The 20778-nt window shown below is 35.5% G+C and overlaps 1 protein-coding gene across 4 annotated transcripts in view; it reads left to right on the forward strand.

Moving 5' to 3' along the window:
* The window catches only part of DOCK7 (dedicator of cytokinesis 7), a 208485-nt gene that overhangs the window by 22715 nt on the left and 164992 nt on the right, over positions 1–20778 (forward strand). For all 4 annotated transcript variants that reach the window (XM_082679929.1, XM_082679930.1, XM_082679931.1 and 1 more), the window contains exons 3-9: positions 10101–10276; positions 10466–10534; positions 15562–15691; positions 15783–15995; positions 16312–16397; positions 16971–17037; positions 17964–18113. In XM_082679929.1, the coding sequence (XP_082536055.1) occupies positions 10101–10276; positions 10466–10534; positions 15562–15691; positions 15783–15995; positions 16312–16397; positions 16971–17037; positions 17964–18113 (891 nt within the window). The remainder of the gene's footprint in view (positions 1–10100; positions 10277–10465; positions 10535–15561; positions 15692–15782; positions 15996–16311; positions 16398–16970; positions 17038–17963; positions 18114–20778) is intronic.

Here is a 20778-nt window from a genome sequence, read left to right on the forward strand (position 1 = left end):
ATGTTACTGTGTAATTCTGACTAGGCCATGAAAAAATAGTGGAAAGATAAGAGCCAGTAGATTGGGTTCCATCACTACTCTCACTAACACCCTTATTTGTTGCTGTCTCACTCTTTTCTGAAATTTGAGTCAGAGGAGTGTTGGGAGGCGTTGTAGAAGTGTTGATTTCCTAGGCAACTCTTACACTTTACATTCAGGATTTAATCAACTCTGGAATTTTACAATTAGAACTTCCCAGACCCAGGGTGATTCATACATGAAAATTCAGGAATCTATTCTAGAAATAATAGGTACTGAAGTAAATGTTAAATAATTATGTAGATTCATAGTATTATCTATGTCCTTTAATAGAAAGGAATATATAGTTATTGAATTATTGCTTTAAGCCAGGTGCTATGTCAGAGATATAAATATATGTTTTCTTATTCAAGAGGCTGGCATGAGGATAATCAATTTTGATAAAAAACTGGTACTTATTAGTTATAGTAGGAATATGAATTAAAAACATGCTCCATTTGTCAAAAACTGAAAAAGTAATTAAGACTGACTTGGGTGAAGTTGTATTAACACTTTCTCTTTGGTTATGAAATGGTACCAATTATTGAACAAACATCATATGCCAGAGCATAATAGTTTGATTGACTTGTAGCGACATGTTTATATATAATGTTTGTGTTATTAAAATTTTAAAACATGGAGTTTACTTTTAACAACAGTAACATACTGATTGGAGAAATTTTAGAATATATAGATTTCTGGATGGTTTCAATGTACATGGAGATGATCCTTCTAATACTCTCTTAGTGTCTTGAACTCCTCTTTTCAACTGATTTCCCGCATTCTGTTACACCTTAACTATTCACTTCCATAGTCATCCCTGGATTTAGTCATTATGAATAACCATAAGCCTCCTGTAATCTCAGTTTTATGTTTCCTATTCTCTTAATACCACTTCTTATCTTTCTTGCTCTCTTGTTCTGGTGCTCTGACTTCAGCTGTCCTTCAACACCACTGGGACCTAGAATTTGTGATCATACTAACTTTTGTGTGTCTCTCACCCCTTGATGTCCTCTTTTCTCTCCTTACCAAACTTAAATTATTTGTTGATCATTATAATTACTCTTTTGCATATACTCTTGGCTTCCTTAACTTCTTCTCATGTCATTTGCACTACCTCAGTGCTGTTTAAATCCAACCTTCTGCTTACTTCATACCTGCACTTGTGCAGCTGAGTATGGCTGGAGGAAAACACATAGATCCCATTGACTGGTCTCACTTTAAATTTATGACCACTAACTCATGAAGGCTTTAACATTGCTAGGCAAACATTTTATTTTCCTAGTCCGTTCATTTTCCCACTGTTTTAGTTGACCCATTTCATGCCTCCTACTCTTCCCTTAAAACCCTAATTGCTCTTCCCCATTTTCACTCTGAGGATGACTTGACTTCCTGTTTCACTGAGAAAATTGAAGCAGTCAGAAAGAACTTCCACATACTCCTACCGCCATGTGTGTTCACGTTTTATCATCTGTACCCGTATTGTGTCTATTCACCAGTTATTTTAAATGAACCACTAGTGAACTAGATCCCAAGTTCTCTCGCTCAAATACAGTACTTTAGGAATTCTCCCTACTCTCTTTTTGAAAAAAAATTATTTATTTTATTTATTTATTTTTGGCTGTGTTGGGTCTTCGTTGCCGCGTGTGGGCTTTCTCTAGTTGCGGTGAGTGGGGGCTACTCTTCATTGTGGTGCGCGTGCTTCTCATTGCAGTGGCTTCTCTTGTGGAGCACCGGCTGTAGGTGCGCAGGTTTCAGTAGTTGTGGCACGTGGGCTCTAGAGCACAGGCTCAGTAGCACGTGCTTAGTTGCTCTGCAGCATGTGGGATCCTCCTGGACCAGGGCTCGAACCTGTGTCCCCTGCATTGGCAGGCAGATTCTTAACCACTGTGCCACCAGGGAAGTCCTCCCTTCTCTTTTATATCATCACTTTTTCTCTCTATTTATTGGATCATTCCCACCAGTATATAAACATGCAAACATACCGTTATTTCTCCCATTTAAAAAAATTCTGCTTTTTTTGCCCCACTTTTCCATCAGTCTCCAACTTCCAATATTTCTTTGCTCTTTTTTGCAACAAAATTCCTTTGAAGGGTTGTCAGAGCTTGCTGATTTCAATTCCTCTTCTCGTATTCTCTCTGAAAAAGTTCTTTTTAAGTTATGGGAATCTTCAAACATACATAGAAGTAGAAGACTAGTATAAACATTAACATCTTTAAATTTAACCACAGTGCTGTTATCACACTTAACAAAATTAACAGTCCATAATTCTTTGGTATCATCTAATAATATCCAGTGCATGTTAAATTTTCTTGATTATTTCATACATATCTTTTTATAGTTGGTTTATTCAAATCAGGATCAAACAAAATCCACAGATGGAATTTGGTCTTAGATCACTTGCATTTTTTAAAAAAAGGGCAGCTTCTCCCTCCTCTAACTTTTTTTTTTAAATTGAGGTATGGCTGACTTACAATATTAAATAAGTTTCAGGTGTACAGCACTGTGTTTCACTATAGTTAAAGGTTGTACTCCATTTAGAGTTATTATAAAATACTATGTTCCCTTTGCTGTACAATATATTATTGTAGCTTCTTTATTTTATAATAGTAATTTGTAGCTCTTAATCTCCTACCCCTATCCTGCCCCCATCCCCCCCACTGGTAACTACTAGTTTGTTCTCTATATTTGTGAGTCTGTTTCTTTTTTTGTTATATTCTCTAGTTTGTTTTATTTTATAGATTGCACATGTAAGTGATAACGTAAAATTTGTTTTTCTCTGTCTGACTTATTTCACTAAGCATAATATCATCCAGATCCATCCACGTTGTTGCTCATATGGTCATCTAATAGTCTACAAGGCTGCCAAGAGCATCCAGTGGGGAAAGGCCAACAAATGGTGCTGGGAAAGCTAGAAAGACACATGCAGAGCAGTGAAATTGGTTCCCTATCTTACACCACTCACAAAAATTAACTTGAAATGGATCAGTCTTAAACATAACACCTGATACTATAAAACTCCAAGAAGAAAATGTAAGAAGAAGCTCCTTGATGTTGTTCTTGGAAATGATGTTTTTGGATATGACACCAAAAGCACAAACACCAAAAGCAAAAATCAACAAATTGGGGCTACATCAAGCTTAAAAGCTTTTGCACAGCCAAAGAAACAATTAACAAAATGAAAAGGCACCCTATGGGAGAAAAATTTTTGCAAATCATATATCAGATAAGGGGTTAATATCCAAAATATATAAAGAACTCATACAACTCAATAACAAAAAGACAAACAACCCAATTAAAAATAGGCAGAAGAACTAAATAGACATTTTTCCAAAGAAGTTATCCAAATGGCCAACAGGTACATGAAAAAGTGCGTAGGGAAATGGAAATTAAAACCATGACGAGATATCCCCACACCTGTTAGAATGGTTATCATCAAGAAGACAAGCGATAACAAGTGCTGACGAGGATGTGGAGAAAAGGGAACCTTTGTGCACTGTTGGTGAGAATGTAAAGTGGTACAGCCGTATGTTTTCCTCCATACTGGAAAACGTATGGAGGTTCCTCAAAAAACTAAATATAGGGCTTCCCTGGTGGTGCAGTGGTTGAGAGTCCGCCTGCCGATGCAGGGGACACGGGTTTGTGCCCTGGTCTGGGAAGATCCCACTCCGTGGCTGGGCCCGTGAGCCATGGCCACTGAGCCTGCGCGTCCGGAGCCTGTGTTCCGCAACGGGAGAGGCCACAACAGTGAGAGACCTGCGTACCGCAAAAAAAAAAAAAAAAAAAAAACAAAACTAAATATAGAACTACAGTATGATCCAGCAGTTCCACTTCTGGGTATTTATCTGAAGAAAATGAAAACACTAATTCGAGAAGATACACACACCCCAATGTTCATAGCAACATTATTTACAATAGCCAAGATATGGAAGCAACCTAAATGTCCATCAACAGATGAATGGAAAGAAGATGTGGTGTATATACACAGTGGAATACTACTCCCTCCCCCCAACTTTTAAGTTTGTTTGTTTTTATGCCATTGACTTGTTGAGGAAATTGGATTAGTTGTCTTATAGAATTTCCTACCTTTTGGATTTTATGTTTATTTCCTTGTAGACTTGTTTCTCTATCTTCTGTATTTCCTGTAACTGGTTAGATTCTGGGTCAACGTTTTTGAAATTTCTTCCTCATAGACTTGTTTCTCTATCTTCTGTATTTCCTGTATACGATTAGATTCTGGTTCAACTTTTTTTTTTAATGGCTTTACTGAGACTTTTTTCACATAACCATACAATTCATCCATTTAATTTACAATTCAGTGGCTTTAATATGTTCACATATAATGTGCAACCATCACAACAGTCAATTTAGAACGTTTTCATTACCTCAAAAAGAAACTGTTTAGCTCTCACCCTTTTGTCTCCCTTCTCCCATCCCAAAACAACCACTAATCAAATACCAGAATTTTGATGGCACACCAGAAAAGACTGAAAGAGATCTGAACACTAAACATGTTAGTCAGAATTCCAATGCAGTGATTGTTGAAGTAAGACAGTGTCTCACATTGCCTGTAAGGGATTCTGTAGTGCTTCACTATTGCTTCTTATTGCATCCTTTAACCCTGCTTGCTGCCTAGTCATTCTCTGTTATAAAATCATGTTGCAATCTCCTCCCTTGAATCTGTAAATACAGGATCTTTCTTTGGAGTCTTGCAAAATAATTTATAGTTGTAAGCAGCTCATCACTACATCCGAAAACTAGCCCAGGCAGTTGTCTCTGATGGGAGTCAGAGAGCGTGGAGACAGTTGTAGCAGAAATAAATTTATTTCTTTGCTCCAAGTCTAGTTAGTATTACACCTAGAAAACCAGTGACTTTCTATGTGAGTTTGGGAAACAAGATCATTTATCATCTCTGTGATTTAGTGTTGTTAAGAGAGTGTCATAGCTTTCTTCCCAACCCTAACCCTTACTCTTGATATGATTGGTCAATCTTTGAGGAAAGGTTAGTTTTGAATTAGACATACGTAAGGACTCCCAGCTTTTGTCATTATTTTCATGGAGTATCATTTGTGACACTTTGAATCCTGAAAAGTGTACTGCCTCAGAAATAATTCTTAGGTGGAGAAACATTGATTTATAAAGTTTAAAAAAAAGTTCGCTTAAATGTATGTATGTATGTATTTATATTGTGGTAAAATATACACAACAAAATTTATCAGTTTAACCATTTCTAAGTGTACAATTAAATGGCATCAAGTACACTCACAATTTTGTGCAACCATTACCACTGTCCATTTCCAAAACTTTTTAATTAACGCAAACTGAAACCCTGTACCCATTAAAAAATAATTCCATTCCCCTGCTCTTTCCAATCCCCAGTAACCTTCATTCTATTTCCTGTCTGTATGAATTTGTCTATTATATGTACATACCTCATGTAAGTGGAATCATACAATATTTGTCTTTTTGTGTCTGGCTTATTTCACTCAGCCATAATGTCTTCAAGGTTCATGCTTGTTACAGCACGTGTTAGAATTTCATTTCTTTTTAAGGTTGAAAAATATGCCATTGTATATGTGTACCACATTTTGTTTATCCATTCATCTGTTGATGGACATTAGATTGTTCTCATCTTTTGGCTATCGGTAATGATGCTGCTATGAACATTAGTGTACAAGTATCTGTTTGAGTCTCTATTTTCAGTTTTTTTGAGTATATAGCTGGAAGTGGAATTGGTGGGTCATATGATAATTCTGTGTGTTTTGTTTTTTTTTTTTTCCAGAACCACCAAATTGTTTTCCACAGCAGCTGTACCATTTTACATTCCCACCAGCATTGCACAAGACTTCCAATTTCTCAATATCCTCTCCTACACTTGTTATTTTACATTTTTTGGTAATAGCTATCATAATGGGTGTGAAGTAGTATCTTGTGTTTTTGATTTGCACTTTCCTCATCCCACTAATTTTATTATGTTTTATTTTCATTTAGTTCAATGTAATTTTTAAGTTTCATTTTTCAGACTTTTGTGACTCATGGATTATTTGGAACTGTGTTTTTAGTTTTCAAGTGTTTGGAGGTTTTCCTGTTGTCTTTCTGTTGCTAATTTCTAGTTTGATTACATTATGGTCAGAGAACACACTCTGTATGATTTCAATTTTTTAAAATTTTTTGAGGTTTGTTTTAGGGTTCAGGTTATGGTCTATCCTGGTATTTACTTTTTGGGCCTTTGAGAAAAGTATTTGGTCTGTTGTCGTTGGGTGGATTGTTCTATAAAACAATGTCAATTAGATCCTATTGGTTGATGGTGCTGTTGAATTTTACCATATCCTTGTTGATTTTTCTGTTCAGTTTTCTTTCAGTTGTTGAGAAGATGTCTTGAAGTCTCCAGCTATAACTGTAGATATATCTTATTTCTTCTTTCAGTTCTGTCAGTTTTTGCTTCCCATAATTTATAGCTCTGTTGTTTAGTACATGCACATTTAAGATTGCTATGGGTCATAGCTGTTATCATCAGGTAATGTCCCTCTTTATTCAGTACTTTTCTTTGCACTGAAGTCGAAGTACTTTATCTTATGTTAATATAGCCACTTCTGCTTTCTTTTGATTAATGTATATATGGTATATCTTTTTCCATCCTTCTGTTTTCAGCCTCCTTATATTGTCTTTTTTGAAGTGAGCTTTTGGTATACCTTACTGGTATGTCATGTTTTTAAATCCATTCTGCCAGTTTCTTATCTTTTTATTGGTGTATGTAGGCCATTTACATTTAATGTTATTATCATTCTGCTAGGGCTTTAATCTGCCATTTTATTTTTTGTTTGTTCTCTCTGCCTTTTGTTTATCTAGTTTCCTTTTTCTGTCTTCCTGTGGGTTATCTGAACATTTTTTAGAATTCCATTTTGATTTATCTGTAATGTTGTTGAGTGCATATCTTTGTATAGTCTTTTTAGTGGTTGCTTAAGGTATTGTATATACATAACTAATCACACTACTGGTGTTGACATTTTACCAGTTTGAGTGAAGTGTGGAAATCTTATGTACCTTTATGTTTCTTCACCCTATAGGTATTAAATTATATAGACCTCACCTGACATTGCCTCAGCAGTAAGGGGAAGGAGTTCTTGTTACTGCTGTATAGCGATAGGTGTCCAGATTCCCTGTGTGGACTCCACTGACACTGTGGGAGTGGAGGATTCATTACCTTCCAGTAGATATGAAAATCTCAGCTCCCCACTCTGACTTCTCTGACATGGTGCTGAATGGGTAGTGTTGGGATGGCTTGTTACAGCTTGGTGAGGGTGAAGTCTAGCTCCCCATTTGGCCTTTGCTGGTGTGGATATGGGTGGGACTACAGTTTTTCATGTGATGTTTGGCTGGAGTAGAGTGGTTATTCTCTAACCTTTTCTATTTTGCTAGGCTGCTGCTCTCTTGGTCCTTTGGCTGGGGAGAACAGGCTTTGGTTGTGTTTTTTGTTTTCCTGTGCTCCTTGGTGTTTCTGGGTTGTGGACCTCTCTAGCATCAGGTGTGGAGTATATAAGGTAAAAAGAAATTTTAGGTAACTCACTATTGTGCTATTCCTTGGGTCCCGAGGTCCCTGTTGGTCTGCCTTTTTCTATCCACCTTTTAGAGCCGTCTTATGTTTATTTTATATATAATCTTCAGGGTTTGTAGTTGTAACTAGTGGGAAGAATAGAGAAAATTATGTCTACTCCATCTTCCTGGAAGTGGAAGTACCTACTTGTGACTTTGATGTTGAGCACTTTTTCATGTGCTAAATGGCCATTTTTTAAAAAAAATAAATTTTATTTTATGGACTCTGTTGGATTTTTTATTTTAAAAATTTTATTTATTTATTTATTTATTTTGGTTGTGCCAGGTCTTAGTTGCGGCACGTGTGCTCGTTAGTTGGGCTCGAGGGCTCCTTAGTTGTGGCATGCAAACTCCTAGTTACAGCATGCATGTAGGATCCAGTTCCCTGACCAGGGATCCATCCTGTGTCCCCTGCGTTGGGAGATGGATTCTTAACCACTGTGCCGCCAGGGAAGTCCCTAACTGGCCATTTTTATATCTTCCTTTCTGAATGTCTTACCAACTGCCCCCCCACCCCCACGCCATTTATTTGAGGGGGTGGTTTGTTTTTATGAGATGTGGGACTTTTTTATATATTCTAGATGCCAGTCACTTATTAAATGTATTTTGTAAATATTTTCTCCTAGTGTGGCTTGCCTGTTCATTTTCTTAACCATCTTTTGATGTATCAATTTTTCTTTTATGATTATCCCTTTCGCTGTCATGTCTGAGAAACCCTTGCCTACTCCAAATTTTGAAGATATTCTCCTATATTTCCTTCTAGTAGCTTTATAGTTTTAGCATTTATGTTTATATCTATGGTCCATCTAAGTTTAGTTTTTGTATATGTCGTGATGTAAGGATTGAAGTTCATTTTCCCCCCCATATAGATATCGAATTTTTCCAGCAACAGTAATTGAAAAAGATTTCCCTTTCCCTGATGAATTGCTTCTATGCTTCTATTAAGCATGTCATGATAGTGTATTATGTACTTGGTAGAATAGGTAAGATAGAATGCTTATGAGAGAAAACCATGAATTTATATCTTAAAGACCCAGTTTGAAATTTTGCTCTTCATTTTGTGGCTATTTTATTTTCAGACGTTAACTTCTTTGAGCACAATTGCCTTTATTTGTAGAATTGAAATAGTAATTATCTCTAACTTACAGGGTTTGGGGGAGGTTTAAATGAGAAAACATATAATGATAATGATAATAATAGCTACTGTCTTTTGAGTGTTTATGATGTGATAGTCATTCATTATTTTACTTAGTATCTTTAAAATGTTGTTGCTCTACCTAGTTGTTCAGTCCAAAGAAGTATAGGTTAAAGCACCTTCTTTGTAGTAATGCAAACTTGCACAGTAGGCAGGTCTCAGTGTTTTTACCCAGTTGAACATCTTGAAAAATAACATATTCTTATTTTCATTGGTCCACAACTGCACATTTGTTGTATAATCATTTATAGTTTTGCCTGAATAATTTTCTTTCTTGAATTAGATAAGAAGTAGAGTATCTTATCGAAAACTATAATTTCAGCTTGGCTAAGGAATGCCACAAATATCCTATTATTGCTAATAATACTTTTAATAGGGTCTGTGTATTAGTCTCCTTGGGTGCTGTAACAAATTACCACAAACTGGGTGGCTTAAAACAACAGAAATGTATTCTTTCACAGTGCTGGAGTCCAGAAGTCTGGAATTAGTATCAACGGGCAGAAATGAAGGTTTTGGCAAGGTTGCACTTTCTTCAGAGGCTCCCTTCAGTATCACTTTCTTGCCTCTTCCAGATTCTGGTGGCTGCTTGTGGCACATCACTTCTACCTTTAAGGCCAGAATCTTCAAATCTCTCTTTCCTGTGTCTTCATATGGCTTTCCTCTTGGTGTGGCCCAAATCTCTGTTTATCTTCATATAAGGATATATATGATTGCATTTAGGACCCACTCAGATAATCCAGGATAATGTCCGTCTTTTAAGATCCTTAATGATATCTTCAAACACTCTTATTTTATATTTTATTTATTTTCACATATAAGGTCCATGGATTGGGATTTGGCAATCTTTTGGAGGGCCATTTTTCCCCCCACTGCAGTATGGTTGTACGTTTTTACTAGGATAACAGTAACAACAAATAAAGTAAAAGCACCACTAAGAAACTTAGCAATGAAAATTCCAAATTATAAAAAAGAATCCCTCCAGTGAGTATTTTGTCACTGTATAGTATTATAGAACTGTTATCTTACTGTTTTTATGTGGGAGTTATGGGCAAAATCGAAGCAAGAAAATCAGAGAGAGTATGACCCAACACTTTGTGGTTTCTTTAGTTCATCTGGCTGAATATCTGTTGACATTTTAGAAATAGCAAGAGAAAAATTACGTTTTTTTAAAATAATAAATCTATTTAAGTTTGAAAATTCTTGTGTCCACCTCTTCCTTTATACCCACCTCTCACATGCATCCCTGTTTATAAAGGTGCCCCTTACTGAAGCAGTGGATCCAGTGGATTTGGAAGATTACCTCATTACTCATCCTTTAGCTGTGGATTCTGGGCTTTTAAGGGATTTGATTGAATTCCCTCCAGATGATATTGAAGTGGTTTATAGTCCTAGGGACTGTAGAACCCTTGTTTCAGCTGTACCTGAAGAAAGGTAAGGAGACATTTACCTATTTCTGGTTTTAGTGTAACTATAAAAAGGCTACCTTCCATTATTTTATTTAGATTCTATTTCTTGTGGTAGTGTTGTTTCCTATTATATGAACAAGAGCGCAGCAGCAGAATTCACAAACATCAATGCTTTCCTGTCTAAATTATAAATATATTTTCTTTTTTAAAATAGTGAAATGGATCCACATGTTAGAGATTGTATAAGAAGTTATACAGAAGACTGGGCAATTGTGATCAGAAAGTAAGTTATATATTCATTATGACATTTAAAAATACTGAGTAGGATCTGTAAATGGATTAAGGTAGATTAATACTAATTATGAGACCTGAAAATTCATTTAAAAAATAGCTGAAAAAGTAAAAGAAGAACCTTTGCATATAGATATTTTTTCCTTAGGAGTTCCACAATTACTTTCTCTTACTTTCCTTATAAAATAATACGTTTGTGGGGATAGTATTTCTATATTATCATAGATGATTAGTAACTAATAATAATATAAAATAATGATTTGTAGTCTAATTCTTTTGGGAAATCGTGGGTAAATATTGATGAATAATTTGTATTTCTAAAAAAGAATCCAATTTATTGAATTGGTTAAGTTTAATAGCTAGTTTTCTAGATCAAGGTGTTTGAAAGGTCTCTGCCTTTTATTAACTAACTGAATATTTACAGGTCCTTGACCTGTACATCCAATCAAGGTAGTAGTTGTAAAAATGTTTTGTTTTACCACAAAATTTATGTTTCTAATGGATGGTGTTTGAAATATCAAGTCAGATTAAGAAATAAAATAAAATTATTCTTCCTTTGCTAATTTGCCTAATGAAGAAGGGTCTTCATACTGAATCTTCTTAGCCTTATTTTATTTTTCTAAAGGAAGTATAATTACTGAAGTAGTGGAAAATTCTGTTATGACATTGCAGTTTTGAGAAATGAAGTTATCTGTGCTAAATTGTACTAGTAACAGTGATGTATCCATTGCTTATTTTGTTGCTGTTGTGGGCAACTGTCTTATTTCACTGTGTTTCACTCTTGGGGTTACTGCTGACATACTTTTTAGTTTTAGTGTGACCTAATAAAAATACAATCTGCTACCCTTTATAAAGAAGAGCTGTTTTTATGAACTTACAATTTTGATAAGTATTTCAATAGCCAGATTTTAGAGATTACTGGAGAAGACCGTTCCTCTGTCAGATAACTCAAAAGTTTTTACCTTTATGCATGTATGTTGGAAACCTGTGATCAGAAATCTTAATAGAAATAGATTAGTTGTAAAATATATTAACCTTAGAATCATGGAGTCGTCTTGCTACTTAATTCTAATCAAGGGATTACTGACCTTGATTTAAGCCAAGAGGGTACAGTAGTTAACATTTATGGTTATTTGCTATATGCTGGGCATTTTATTGGATACTTTACACTCATCTTATTTAAGGTTCCAACAGACAAGGTAGCTCAGGCTCAGAGTACTTAGGTAACTTCTTTGAGGTCCCATGGCCAAAAAGTGGGATAGCTAGGATTAGAACCTAGGGGCATCAGATTCTAATGCTTGTATTTTTTTCTGTTATACTAGATATTATTTATTACCTTCAGTAGTAAATGGAAGACTAAGGGGTACTTTTGGTAGACTAGAAGTTTTAAAGTATCCCTGAAATATAAAAGGTATGACTGGAACACTAACAGAAAACCACAGCACATGCTGTGATAAGCACATGCTAAGATAACATGCAAAAGGTTCAGTAGAGCTTTAGGCTCAGTGAATACAGGCAGTGGAAGGGGGACCTGGGGTAAATGTTGGACATTTGGTTACTTTGAAACCTCTTATACCCTTCTTTATGCATAGAAGTGGGAGCAGAGGTATCTGCCTATTTATTTATTGATTGATTGATTGATTGGCTGGCTGCGTTGGATCTTCGTTGCTGCGCCTGGGCTTTCTCCAGTGGCGGCGAGCAGGGGCTACTCTTCGTTGTGGTGTGCGGGCTTCTCATTGCGGTGGCTTCTCTTGTTGCGGAGCAGAGGCTCTAGGCATGTGGGCTTCAGTAGTTGTAGCACACGGGCTCAGTAGTTGTGGGTCGTGGGCTCTAAAGAGCAGGCTCAGTAGTTGTGGTGCACGGGCTTAGTTGCTCCGCGGCATGTGGGATCTTCCCAGACCAGGGCTCGAACTCATGTCCCCTGCATTGGCAGGCGGATTCTTAACCACTGCGCCACCGGGGAAGTCCGGTATCTGCCTATTTTAAGAGGACTAATTATAGGGGCTTGAGCTCATACAATAGTGCCTGGGGTGGGCATACCTTGGAATAAGAAGGAGCCCTCATACCCAGAAGACTGGCAGACTCTGCCTGGAAGCATGAGGTGCCTCTTCTCCACAGCCACTGGATATGTGCTTGGCTAAGCAGATACAGTATTTTCAGACAGATATGGGCTTACAAATTAAAAAATGAGCATTAGAACCTAGATTTGCCAACCATTTGATTAAAACCAGTGCACTTGAAAGAGAATTATCAAACTACAAATAAAAGAACTTACAATTTAGGAAATAGTTAACAGAACACACATCAAGACCCATACGTGTAACTAATATCCTCAAAGAGATGTGAAAACGTTATGGTAACCATATAAAAAATCAACTGGTTATCTTTGGAAGTGAAAATTTTGTTCAGTGAAAAAAATGTTTAAAACTCAGCAGATGGGTTTAATGGCAGAGCAGATGTGACTGAAAAGTGGAATAGTAAGTTATAAGATGAAACCAAAAAATTCTTCCATAATTCAGCACAGAAGGGTAAAAGGATAGAAAGTACTTTATTCATGCAAGACATACTTACTGAGAGGCTAGTATGTGCCAGGCACTATACTAAGCAGTAATGATACAGCAGTCAACAAAACTAACTCCGTGCCCTCATGGAGCTTATGTTCTACTTGGGGTTGAGGGCAATAGACATTAAACAAACACAGATAAATATATAATAGTTGGGAAGAATAGAGGGAAGTCTTGTAGAGAAAAAAAGTAGGATGGGGGGATAGGGAGAGCCAAGAAGAGGTGATTCCACTTTGTGAATAACTAATCGGAAGAGGCCTTTCTGATAAGATGAATTTGAGCGAAGACATGAAGGAAGTTAAGGAGTAAGCCCTCTGGATATCTGGGGGAAGAGTGTATTAGGCAGAGGCAAGAGCAGTATACGCAAAGGCTCCATGTTGGAAGCATGCTGGGAATGTTCAAGGAATAGCAGAGAGGTCAGTGTGGCTGGAACAGAATAAGTGAGGGAGAGAATGCCAAGATACAGAGTCGTAGAAATGGTGGTGTTGGTTGGGTAATCATGTAGAGCCTTATCATAGCAACTGACTACAGGAACAGAATGATAATATAGAAAAGAGTATTGATCATGAATCATGTCATTCTTCTCAGCTCTCTTGAATTTCATACTATCAGTTTTTTAGGACATACAGGAGGAAGAATGCAACAGTATTCTGGTTTATTAGAGTAGCTTAGATATCTAGTTTCTCAATTAAGGCACTTTTTTTCACATGATCTCATTTTTATTAAAAAATACAAAAACTATAAGTATGTATATACTTATGTATATATATATACTTATGATTATACATACGCCCAGGAAAAGATCCAGTTAGTTAAATACTAGGAGTTCAACACTGATACTCTGAGTAGTAGAAATATAATGATTGTATTTTTACAAGTCTGTATTTTTAAATTTTCAACAATGAGCATGGATTGATTCTGTAATAATAAAATGTTATTTAAAAAAAAACCCTTTTTCATATAGAAAAGCAACAGTGTATTCTGTCCTTTAAGGAAAATACAAATGTTTCCCTTGAGGAAAAAAGGTACAAAGACTAGAAAACAGTTTAGTATCTTTCAAAAATATCTGGTAATGGTTTTTTGCTGCAAAGTTTTGTCTATTTGCCTTTAGTCAACATTGTGTAAAGAGTTAAACAGACCTGTGTTTGAATTCAAACTTTGTCACTTTACAGGCATTTTTACACAAATTAAGGCACTTTAAACATTTCATGAGAGATTAAAATATCTGCTTCTGAGTAATATCTTTCATGTTACTATACTGCATATTTTTATTTTAGTTATTCCAGAGAAAAATGCTTTCTTTTATTTTGTGATTATACTATGATGTGAGCATCATGTAGCTGCTATTTCAGTACCTTTCGTAGCAAGACATGTGAATAATTCATATTAAGTGTGATTCTTTACTATGTCATAAATTGACTGATAGAACCATATCATCCTCTGGTAATTATAATTATTTATGCTCCAGTTAAAATTTCCCCCAGATTGACTATATGAGGTGTGACACAGTAGTTGCTCTTTGATCATAGTGTCTCTAATATTCTTGGACATTGGGTTGTTAGGAAAGAAATATACATTAGTTTAAGAGTTGTTCTTAGCCTAATATATATATTATACAACAATACATGTTAATTAAGAATATATGTATACAGTGGTGTAGATCTTGCTATTCTTTCATTTTACAGGCTCTTTTTTTTTTTTTTTGGCTGTGTTCCGTCTTCGTTGCTGCGCGCGGGCTTTCTCTAGTTGTGGCGAGTGGGGTCTACTCTTTGTTGTGGTGCGTGGGCTTCTCATTGCCGTGGCTTCTCTCGTTGCGGAGCACTGGCTCTAGGCGCATGGTCTTAGTTGCTCCGCGGCATGTGGGATCTTCCTGGACCAGGGATCGAACCCATGTCCCCTGCATTGGTGGGTGGATTCCTAACCACTGCGCCACCAGGGAAGTCCCTATTTTTTCATTTTAGAAGCCTGAAGCTTTAGGTTGTTTAAGATTTTTTATACATAATGAGATATAGCAAAATTTTTTTGGCTATTTGGAACTTTAAGCTTCAGTGCTTTATATATTTTTGCCTTTTAAAAATTTACATTGTTATGAATGCAGGATATATTTTCTGCTCTCTCATTTTATTCTTTAACCTGGCTTCCCATCCTTTCCTTTTACTGACCAATTCTCTGAATTGAAAGTACAACTTAAATTATATCCACATGATCGTCATGAAAAGGAAGGACAATATGATTTACCTCTGGAAACTCATAAATGCTCTCTAGTTGGATTAAAGGAACTCTGGATGGAAGTTTTCTTAAACCTCTGGTTAAATGTTAAATACACTCAAAACTGCCAGAATATATTCTTATTATGTAAAGAAATAATGCAGAGAACAGTTGGCTTATTACATAATGATGATGAAAAAGTGAAAAATTTTCAAAAATTGATATTTCCTTATTTTATTTTGAATAGATATCATAAACTGGGAACAGGATTTAATCCTAATACATTAGATAAACAGAAAGAAAGGCAAAAAGGTTTGCCAAAACAGGTCTTTGAATCCGATGAAGCTCCAGATGGCAACAACTACCAGGATGAACAAGTAATACTTTTATTTTTAAATGACTATAAGAAGTTATTTTAATATAGTTTTTTTATTCATTGATTAATATATTTAATGTTTTACATTACAGGATGATCTTAAAAGACGTTCAATGTCAATAGATGATACTCCAAGGGGTAGCTGGGCCTGCAGTATTTTTGACTTGAAAAATTCACTTCCTGATGCTTTGCTTCCCAATTTACTTGATCGAACTCCAAATGAAGAAATAGACCGTCAGAATGATGACCAAAGGAAAGCAAACCGTCATAAGGAACTCTTTGCCTTGCATCCATCACCAGATGAGGTATAGATAATTTGGATATAAAGAAGCAAATGATTATTAAGATAGATGTTTGGGGAGTATGAATTGTATGTAGCATTATGATAATGTAGGGAATAAAACTTAATTGAAACATAGTTATGCTTTTTGTAAATGAAATATAGTTGAGCACACTTATGATGTAATGACTCCTGTTTGAGGATAAATAGGCCATTCTTTTCTGTGTTCCCTTGTGAAGACTAAAAGTAGTAGATTAATAAAATAAGTTCTTAAAAAATAAATTGTAAAGGGTTGACATATGGTAAGCATGTTCATTTTGGTGTTGCTTGTCAATTTGTAGGAAGAACCAATAGAACGACTTAGTGTTCCTGAGGTGCCCAAAGAACATTTTGGTCAAAGACTTCTTGTAAAATGTTTATCACTCAAGTGAGTATTTATTTTGTTTACTATGTAACTTTTATTTTCTGGAGTAATATTTTGAATACAAGTGTAACAAAATCCTGGTAGATTTTATACTTGTGTTTGTGTCCTTTTGAAAAGTAATGTTCTGTACATAATTTTAAATTCTACTAAACATTTCATCCTGCCTATGAAGCTGAGCTTGAGAGCATTTTTGGCTAGGTGAAGATGACTCTGCCTCAGTTATATAACTAGTCTTAAAACTTGAAAAAACATTCACTGAAATCTGTAGTATTTATCAGACACTGTTCTTGGCTTGAGGAATATAAAGACAAAGTATCTTTTTCCTTAGAGATGATTTTATATTTGTTACATGGCAGGCTTTGTTTTTTCTTAAGATTTTGAAGTATGTAGTAATGGTTGATTTAGACTGTGAAAGGTATACGTGGAGAAGTGTGTTTCAGGAAGAGGGGCAGTATAGATGGTGTAGCACAGACGTAGAAAAGTACAAGGTATTGAGAGAATTTATTTTTGGAATGAGAATTTCTCTTGAACTATGAACTTTATTTTTAAACTGCTTCATCCTTTTCCTTCTTAAAGGTTTGAGATTGAAATTGAACCCATTTTTGCAAGTTTGGCTTTATATGATGTGAAGGAAAAGAAAAAGGTAAGGTTATATAATTTGAACCTAGTCTTTTCTCACAATCATAGGTTCAGAAACCTGTTTTTAAGTGTTTTATAAGATAAATAATGACTTTTTGAGAATATTATTAAACATGGATTTTTTAAGAAGAAAGTAGAAATTTAAGACATAAAGTATTTTCTTACTATAAAATAGTTCAGTTGACCTAGTTTTTGTTTCATTGAAAGAGTTCCAAAAGCAAGTAGCAGAAGCAACTTTCTTTTAGTTTAATAAATAGAAAAAATACAAGAAAACCATTTTAGGCAACTGATGGATAAAGGATTACAATGATGGTGACAGTGAATTTTTGTTGGTGTAATTTTCAGATTTCACTAGCTAAAAGATCATTTATATATATTTCAAATATTCTTGTCTAAAGTAGTGCTCTTAGTTTTGCCATTATATCTTTATTACACTTAGGAGTTTTTCAGAGGGCTGTCTCATACAGCATTTCAGTGTTCTAAGCCTAATGTGTAGAAGAAACTTAAAATGCCTTTAGTGACTTCTGCTGTCAACATATTATGGATTTCTATAGTGGAACTGTATTCCAGCAACTTTATTTGATTTAGCAAACTGTATTTGCTAAATCAAATCTTCTGAGATGTTATTCATGTAATTGTTTTAAAGACTCAGTTTGGGGTAATTCATCTCAATAATAATTTCTATGTATACTTTATTAGAAGTTAAATTTCTAATTAAAGGAGCGTGGGATATGGTTCTTTAGAATATGTTTTTTGCGTTATATTTTTTTTGCTTTGATATAGACATGTAAAGATCAGTCAGTGAAATATATGGTAAACTGTATGTTAGTATAATCGTCTAATATCTGTAATATTTTAAGACTGTATGATTTTTGTGAGTTTTTATAAAATACACAGGTTTTAAATTTAATATATGAATATGCTTTTTAGATTTCAGAAAACTTTTATTTTGACCTTAATTCTGAGCAGATGAAAGGATTATTACGTCCACATGTACCACCTGCTGCCATTACCACCCTGGCACGATCAGCTATTTTTTCTATCACTTATCCTTCCCAAGATGTTTTTCTTGTAATAAAGGTGAGAATAATGTTAAATATATTTGTTTATTTGTGTTGTGTCTGTATACTTGTGTCCCTATCAACATTGCAAGGTTTTTAAGGGTAAAGGTTTTATCTTTAACCTATTTTTTCATCTTAATATTTCTTAACACAATATTAGACTGTACTATAGGTGCTACCTAAATTTTTCTCGAGTGGGGAGCTTTATTAGGGTTCTCTGGAGAAATAGATCAGTAGGAGGGAGATACACACACACACACACACACACGCACAGAGAGAGAGAGAGAGAGAGAGAGAGAGAGAAAGAGAGAGAGATTGATTTTAAGGAAGTGGCTCATGTGATTGTGGGGGCTGGCAGGTTTGAAATGTGTAGCGCAGGCTGGAAATCCAGGTAAGGGGTGGTGTTGTAGTCTTAAGTCAGTTCCACAGGGCAGCAGACCAGAACTCAGGCAGGATTGCTGTGTTACAGTCTTGAGAATCCTTCTCTGAGAAACCTTAGTCTTTGTTCTTCAAGTCTTCAACTAACTGGATGAGTCCCACCCACATTATGGAGGGTAATCTGCTCTACTCAAAGTCTACTGATTTAAAAGTTAATCACCTCTAAAAAATACCTTCATAGCAACATCTAGATTGGTGTTTGATAACCTAGCCATGTTGGCATATAAAATTAAGCATCATAGGAACTATACTATGATTTTATCACTCAGCTCCTAAATACATAAATACGAAAATCTAAATCATTGAGATCATGGAGCATTATGATTTGACTGTCAGCCAATTAAGAATAAGGATTACAGGGCCTCCCTGGTGGCGCAGTGGTTGAGAGTCCGCCTGCTGATGCAGGGGACACGGGTTCGTGCCCCAGTCCGGGAAGATCCCACATGCCGTGGAGTGGCTGGGCCCGTGAGCCATGGCCGCTGAGCCTGTGCGTCTGGAGCCTGTGCTCCACAATGGGAGAGGCCACAATAGTGAGAGGCCCACGTACCACAAAAAAAAAGAAGAATAAGGATTACAGATTCTAAAATCTGAATATTACTAAGCCACTTAGCTTAGGGTAACTTAAGAATAATTTACCTTAACTTGACCTTGACTTGAGAATAGCCTAAAATATATTCTTTAATCATTTTATCTGTATTTATATAAAATTATCATAAAAAGGTAATGAATTTTATAATAAGGTTATAAAGTGGATTGTCATGAAATGAATTTTATTTACCCACAGGAATAATGTCCTAATTTGTGGACAGATTTCTATGAATTCAGGTTAAAATAACTCTTAGTTACAATGAACAATCTTACAAGCAAAGATTTAGCAGCAGTGGTCTTCAGAAACTCACTTAACAGTTCTAGATATTAATACAATTGATAAATGTGTATACACAGTTATTTTACATGGGAAAATAGTAAGTTTTCATAAAATAGAACATATCTGAGGGAATGAACTGGAAAGACAGAGATGGTGATTGGAATGCTGGCTGCTTAAAAATGAGACTGTTCATACCATATGGTCCCAATTGTGTAAAATATATACACACACACCTATACACACATAAATGGTTGTATATACATAGAAAAAGACTTTTACATAATTTCAAAAATATGTACAAGTTAAAGTGTTTTACAGACTTTAAAGAAAATGTATTTAGGAGGTTTTCTTAAATCATAGTCCAGCAGGATGTTTTTGTCTTTTGAGAGAAAAATCCCCTTGATCTGTGTATTAGTTAGTTATTGCTCTACAAGAACAAAAAGACAAAATCCCAGTGGCATACAACAATAAGCATTTTTTAGTTCATGCATCTGAGTTGTCTGTGTGGTCAGCCAATATAGGTTGGACTCTGTTAGGTAGTTGTGCTCCTTCCAAGTGTCTGTAGGTTGGCTGGGCGTCACTTGGTTTAGTTAGAGCTGTTCTTTGTATGTCTCTTTTCTGGCAGGCTAGACTGGCGTATTCTCATGGTGATTGCATAAGTGCCAGAGAGCAGACCCAGTTGCAGAGACACTTTTCTAGCATTTGGTCACGTCACACCAGCTAACATTTTATTGGCCAAAACAGGTCACATGATAATACAAACTCTAGGAGTTGTGATATATACCTGACCTCTTTATTTGGAGGAATTGCAGTGTCATATAGCAGTGAGGGGGTAAAGGAAGGGTGAAGAGTCATAGGATATTTATATGTCAGCTTTGGTAGATGCTGCCATATTGGTTTCCAGAGTATCTGTGATAGTTGCATTCCCCACCAGGGGTGATTAAGAGTTTCAGTTAGTCATACTTACCAGTTTTTAAAAAAACTGACATATGAAATCCCTATAATAAGACCTGTATAGTTTACAAATGTGGTGTAAACAGAGCGATGAACTCTTACTATGTATGTTTCTGTGTAATCATGACTAAGCTCAAGCCATACAGTATTTCCATCACCCCATCACCCTGGAGAGTTCTTTTGTTTGTCTTTCTAGTGACTATCCCCTCTGTTCCACCAGATGACTAGTATTCCAACTTAAATCACCATTATTTAGCTTTTCCTCTTCTTGAATTTCATCTGAGCATAGTCATACAATATGTAGTCTTTTGTGCCTGGCTTGTTTCAACTCAATATAATTTCTGTGAGAATCCTCTATATTATGTACAGCAGCAGTTCTTTTATTTTTATCATCATGTTTTACTTCATTGTCTGATTATAGCAC

Source organism: Grampus griseus, assembly GCF_964374135.1.
Source record: "Grampus griseus genome assembly, chromosome: 1".
NCBI classification, from domain to species: Eukaryota; Metazoa; Chordata; class Mammalia; order Artiodactyla; family Delphinidae; genus Grampus; species Grampus griseus.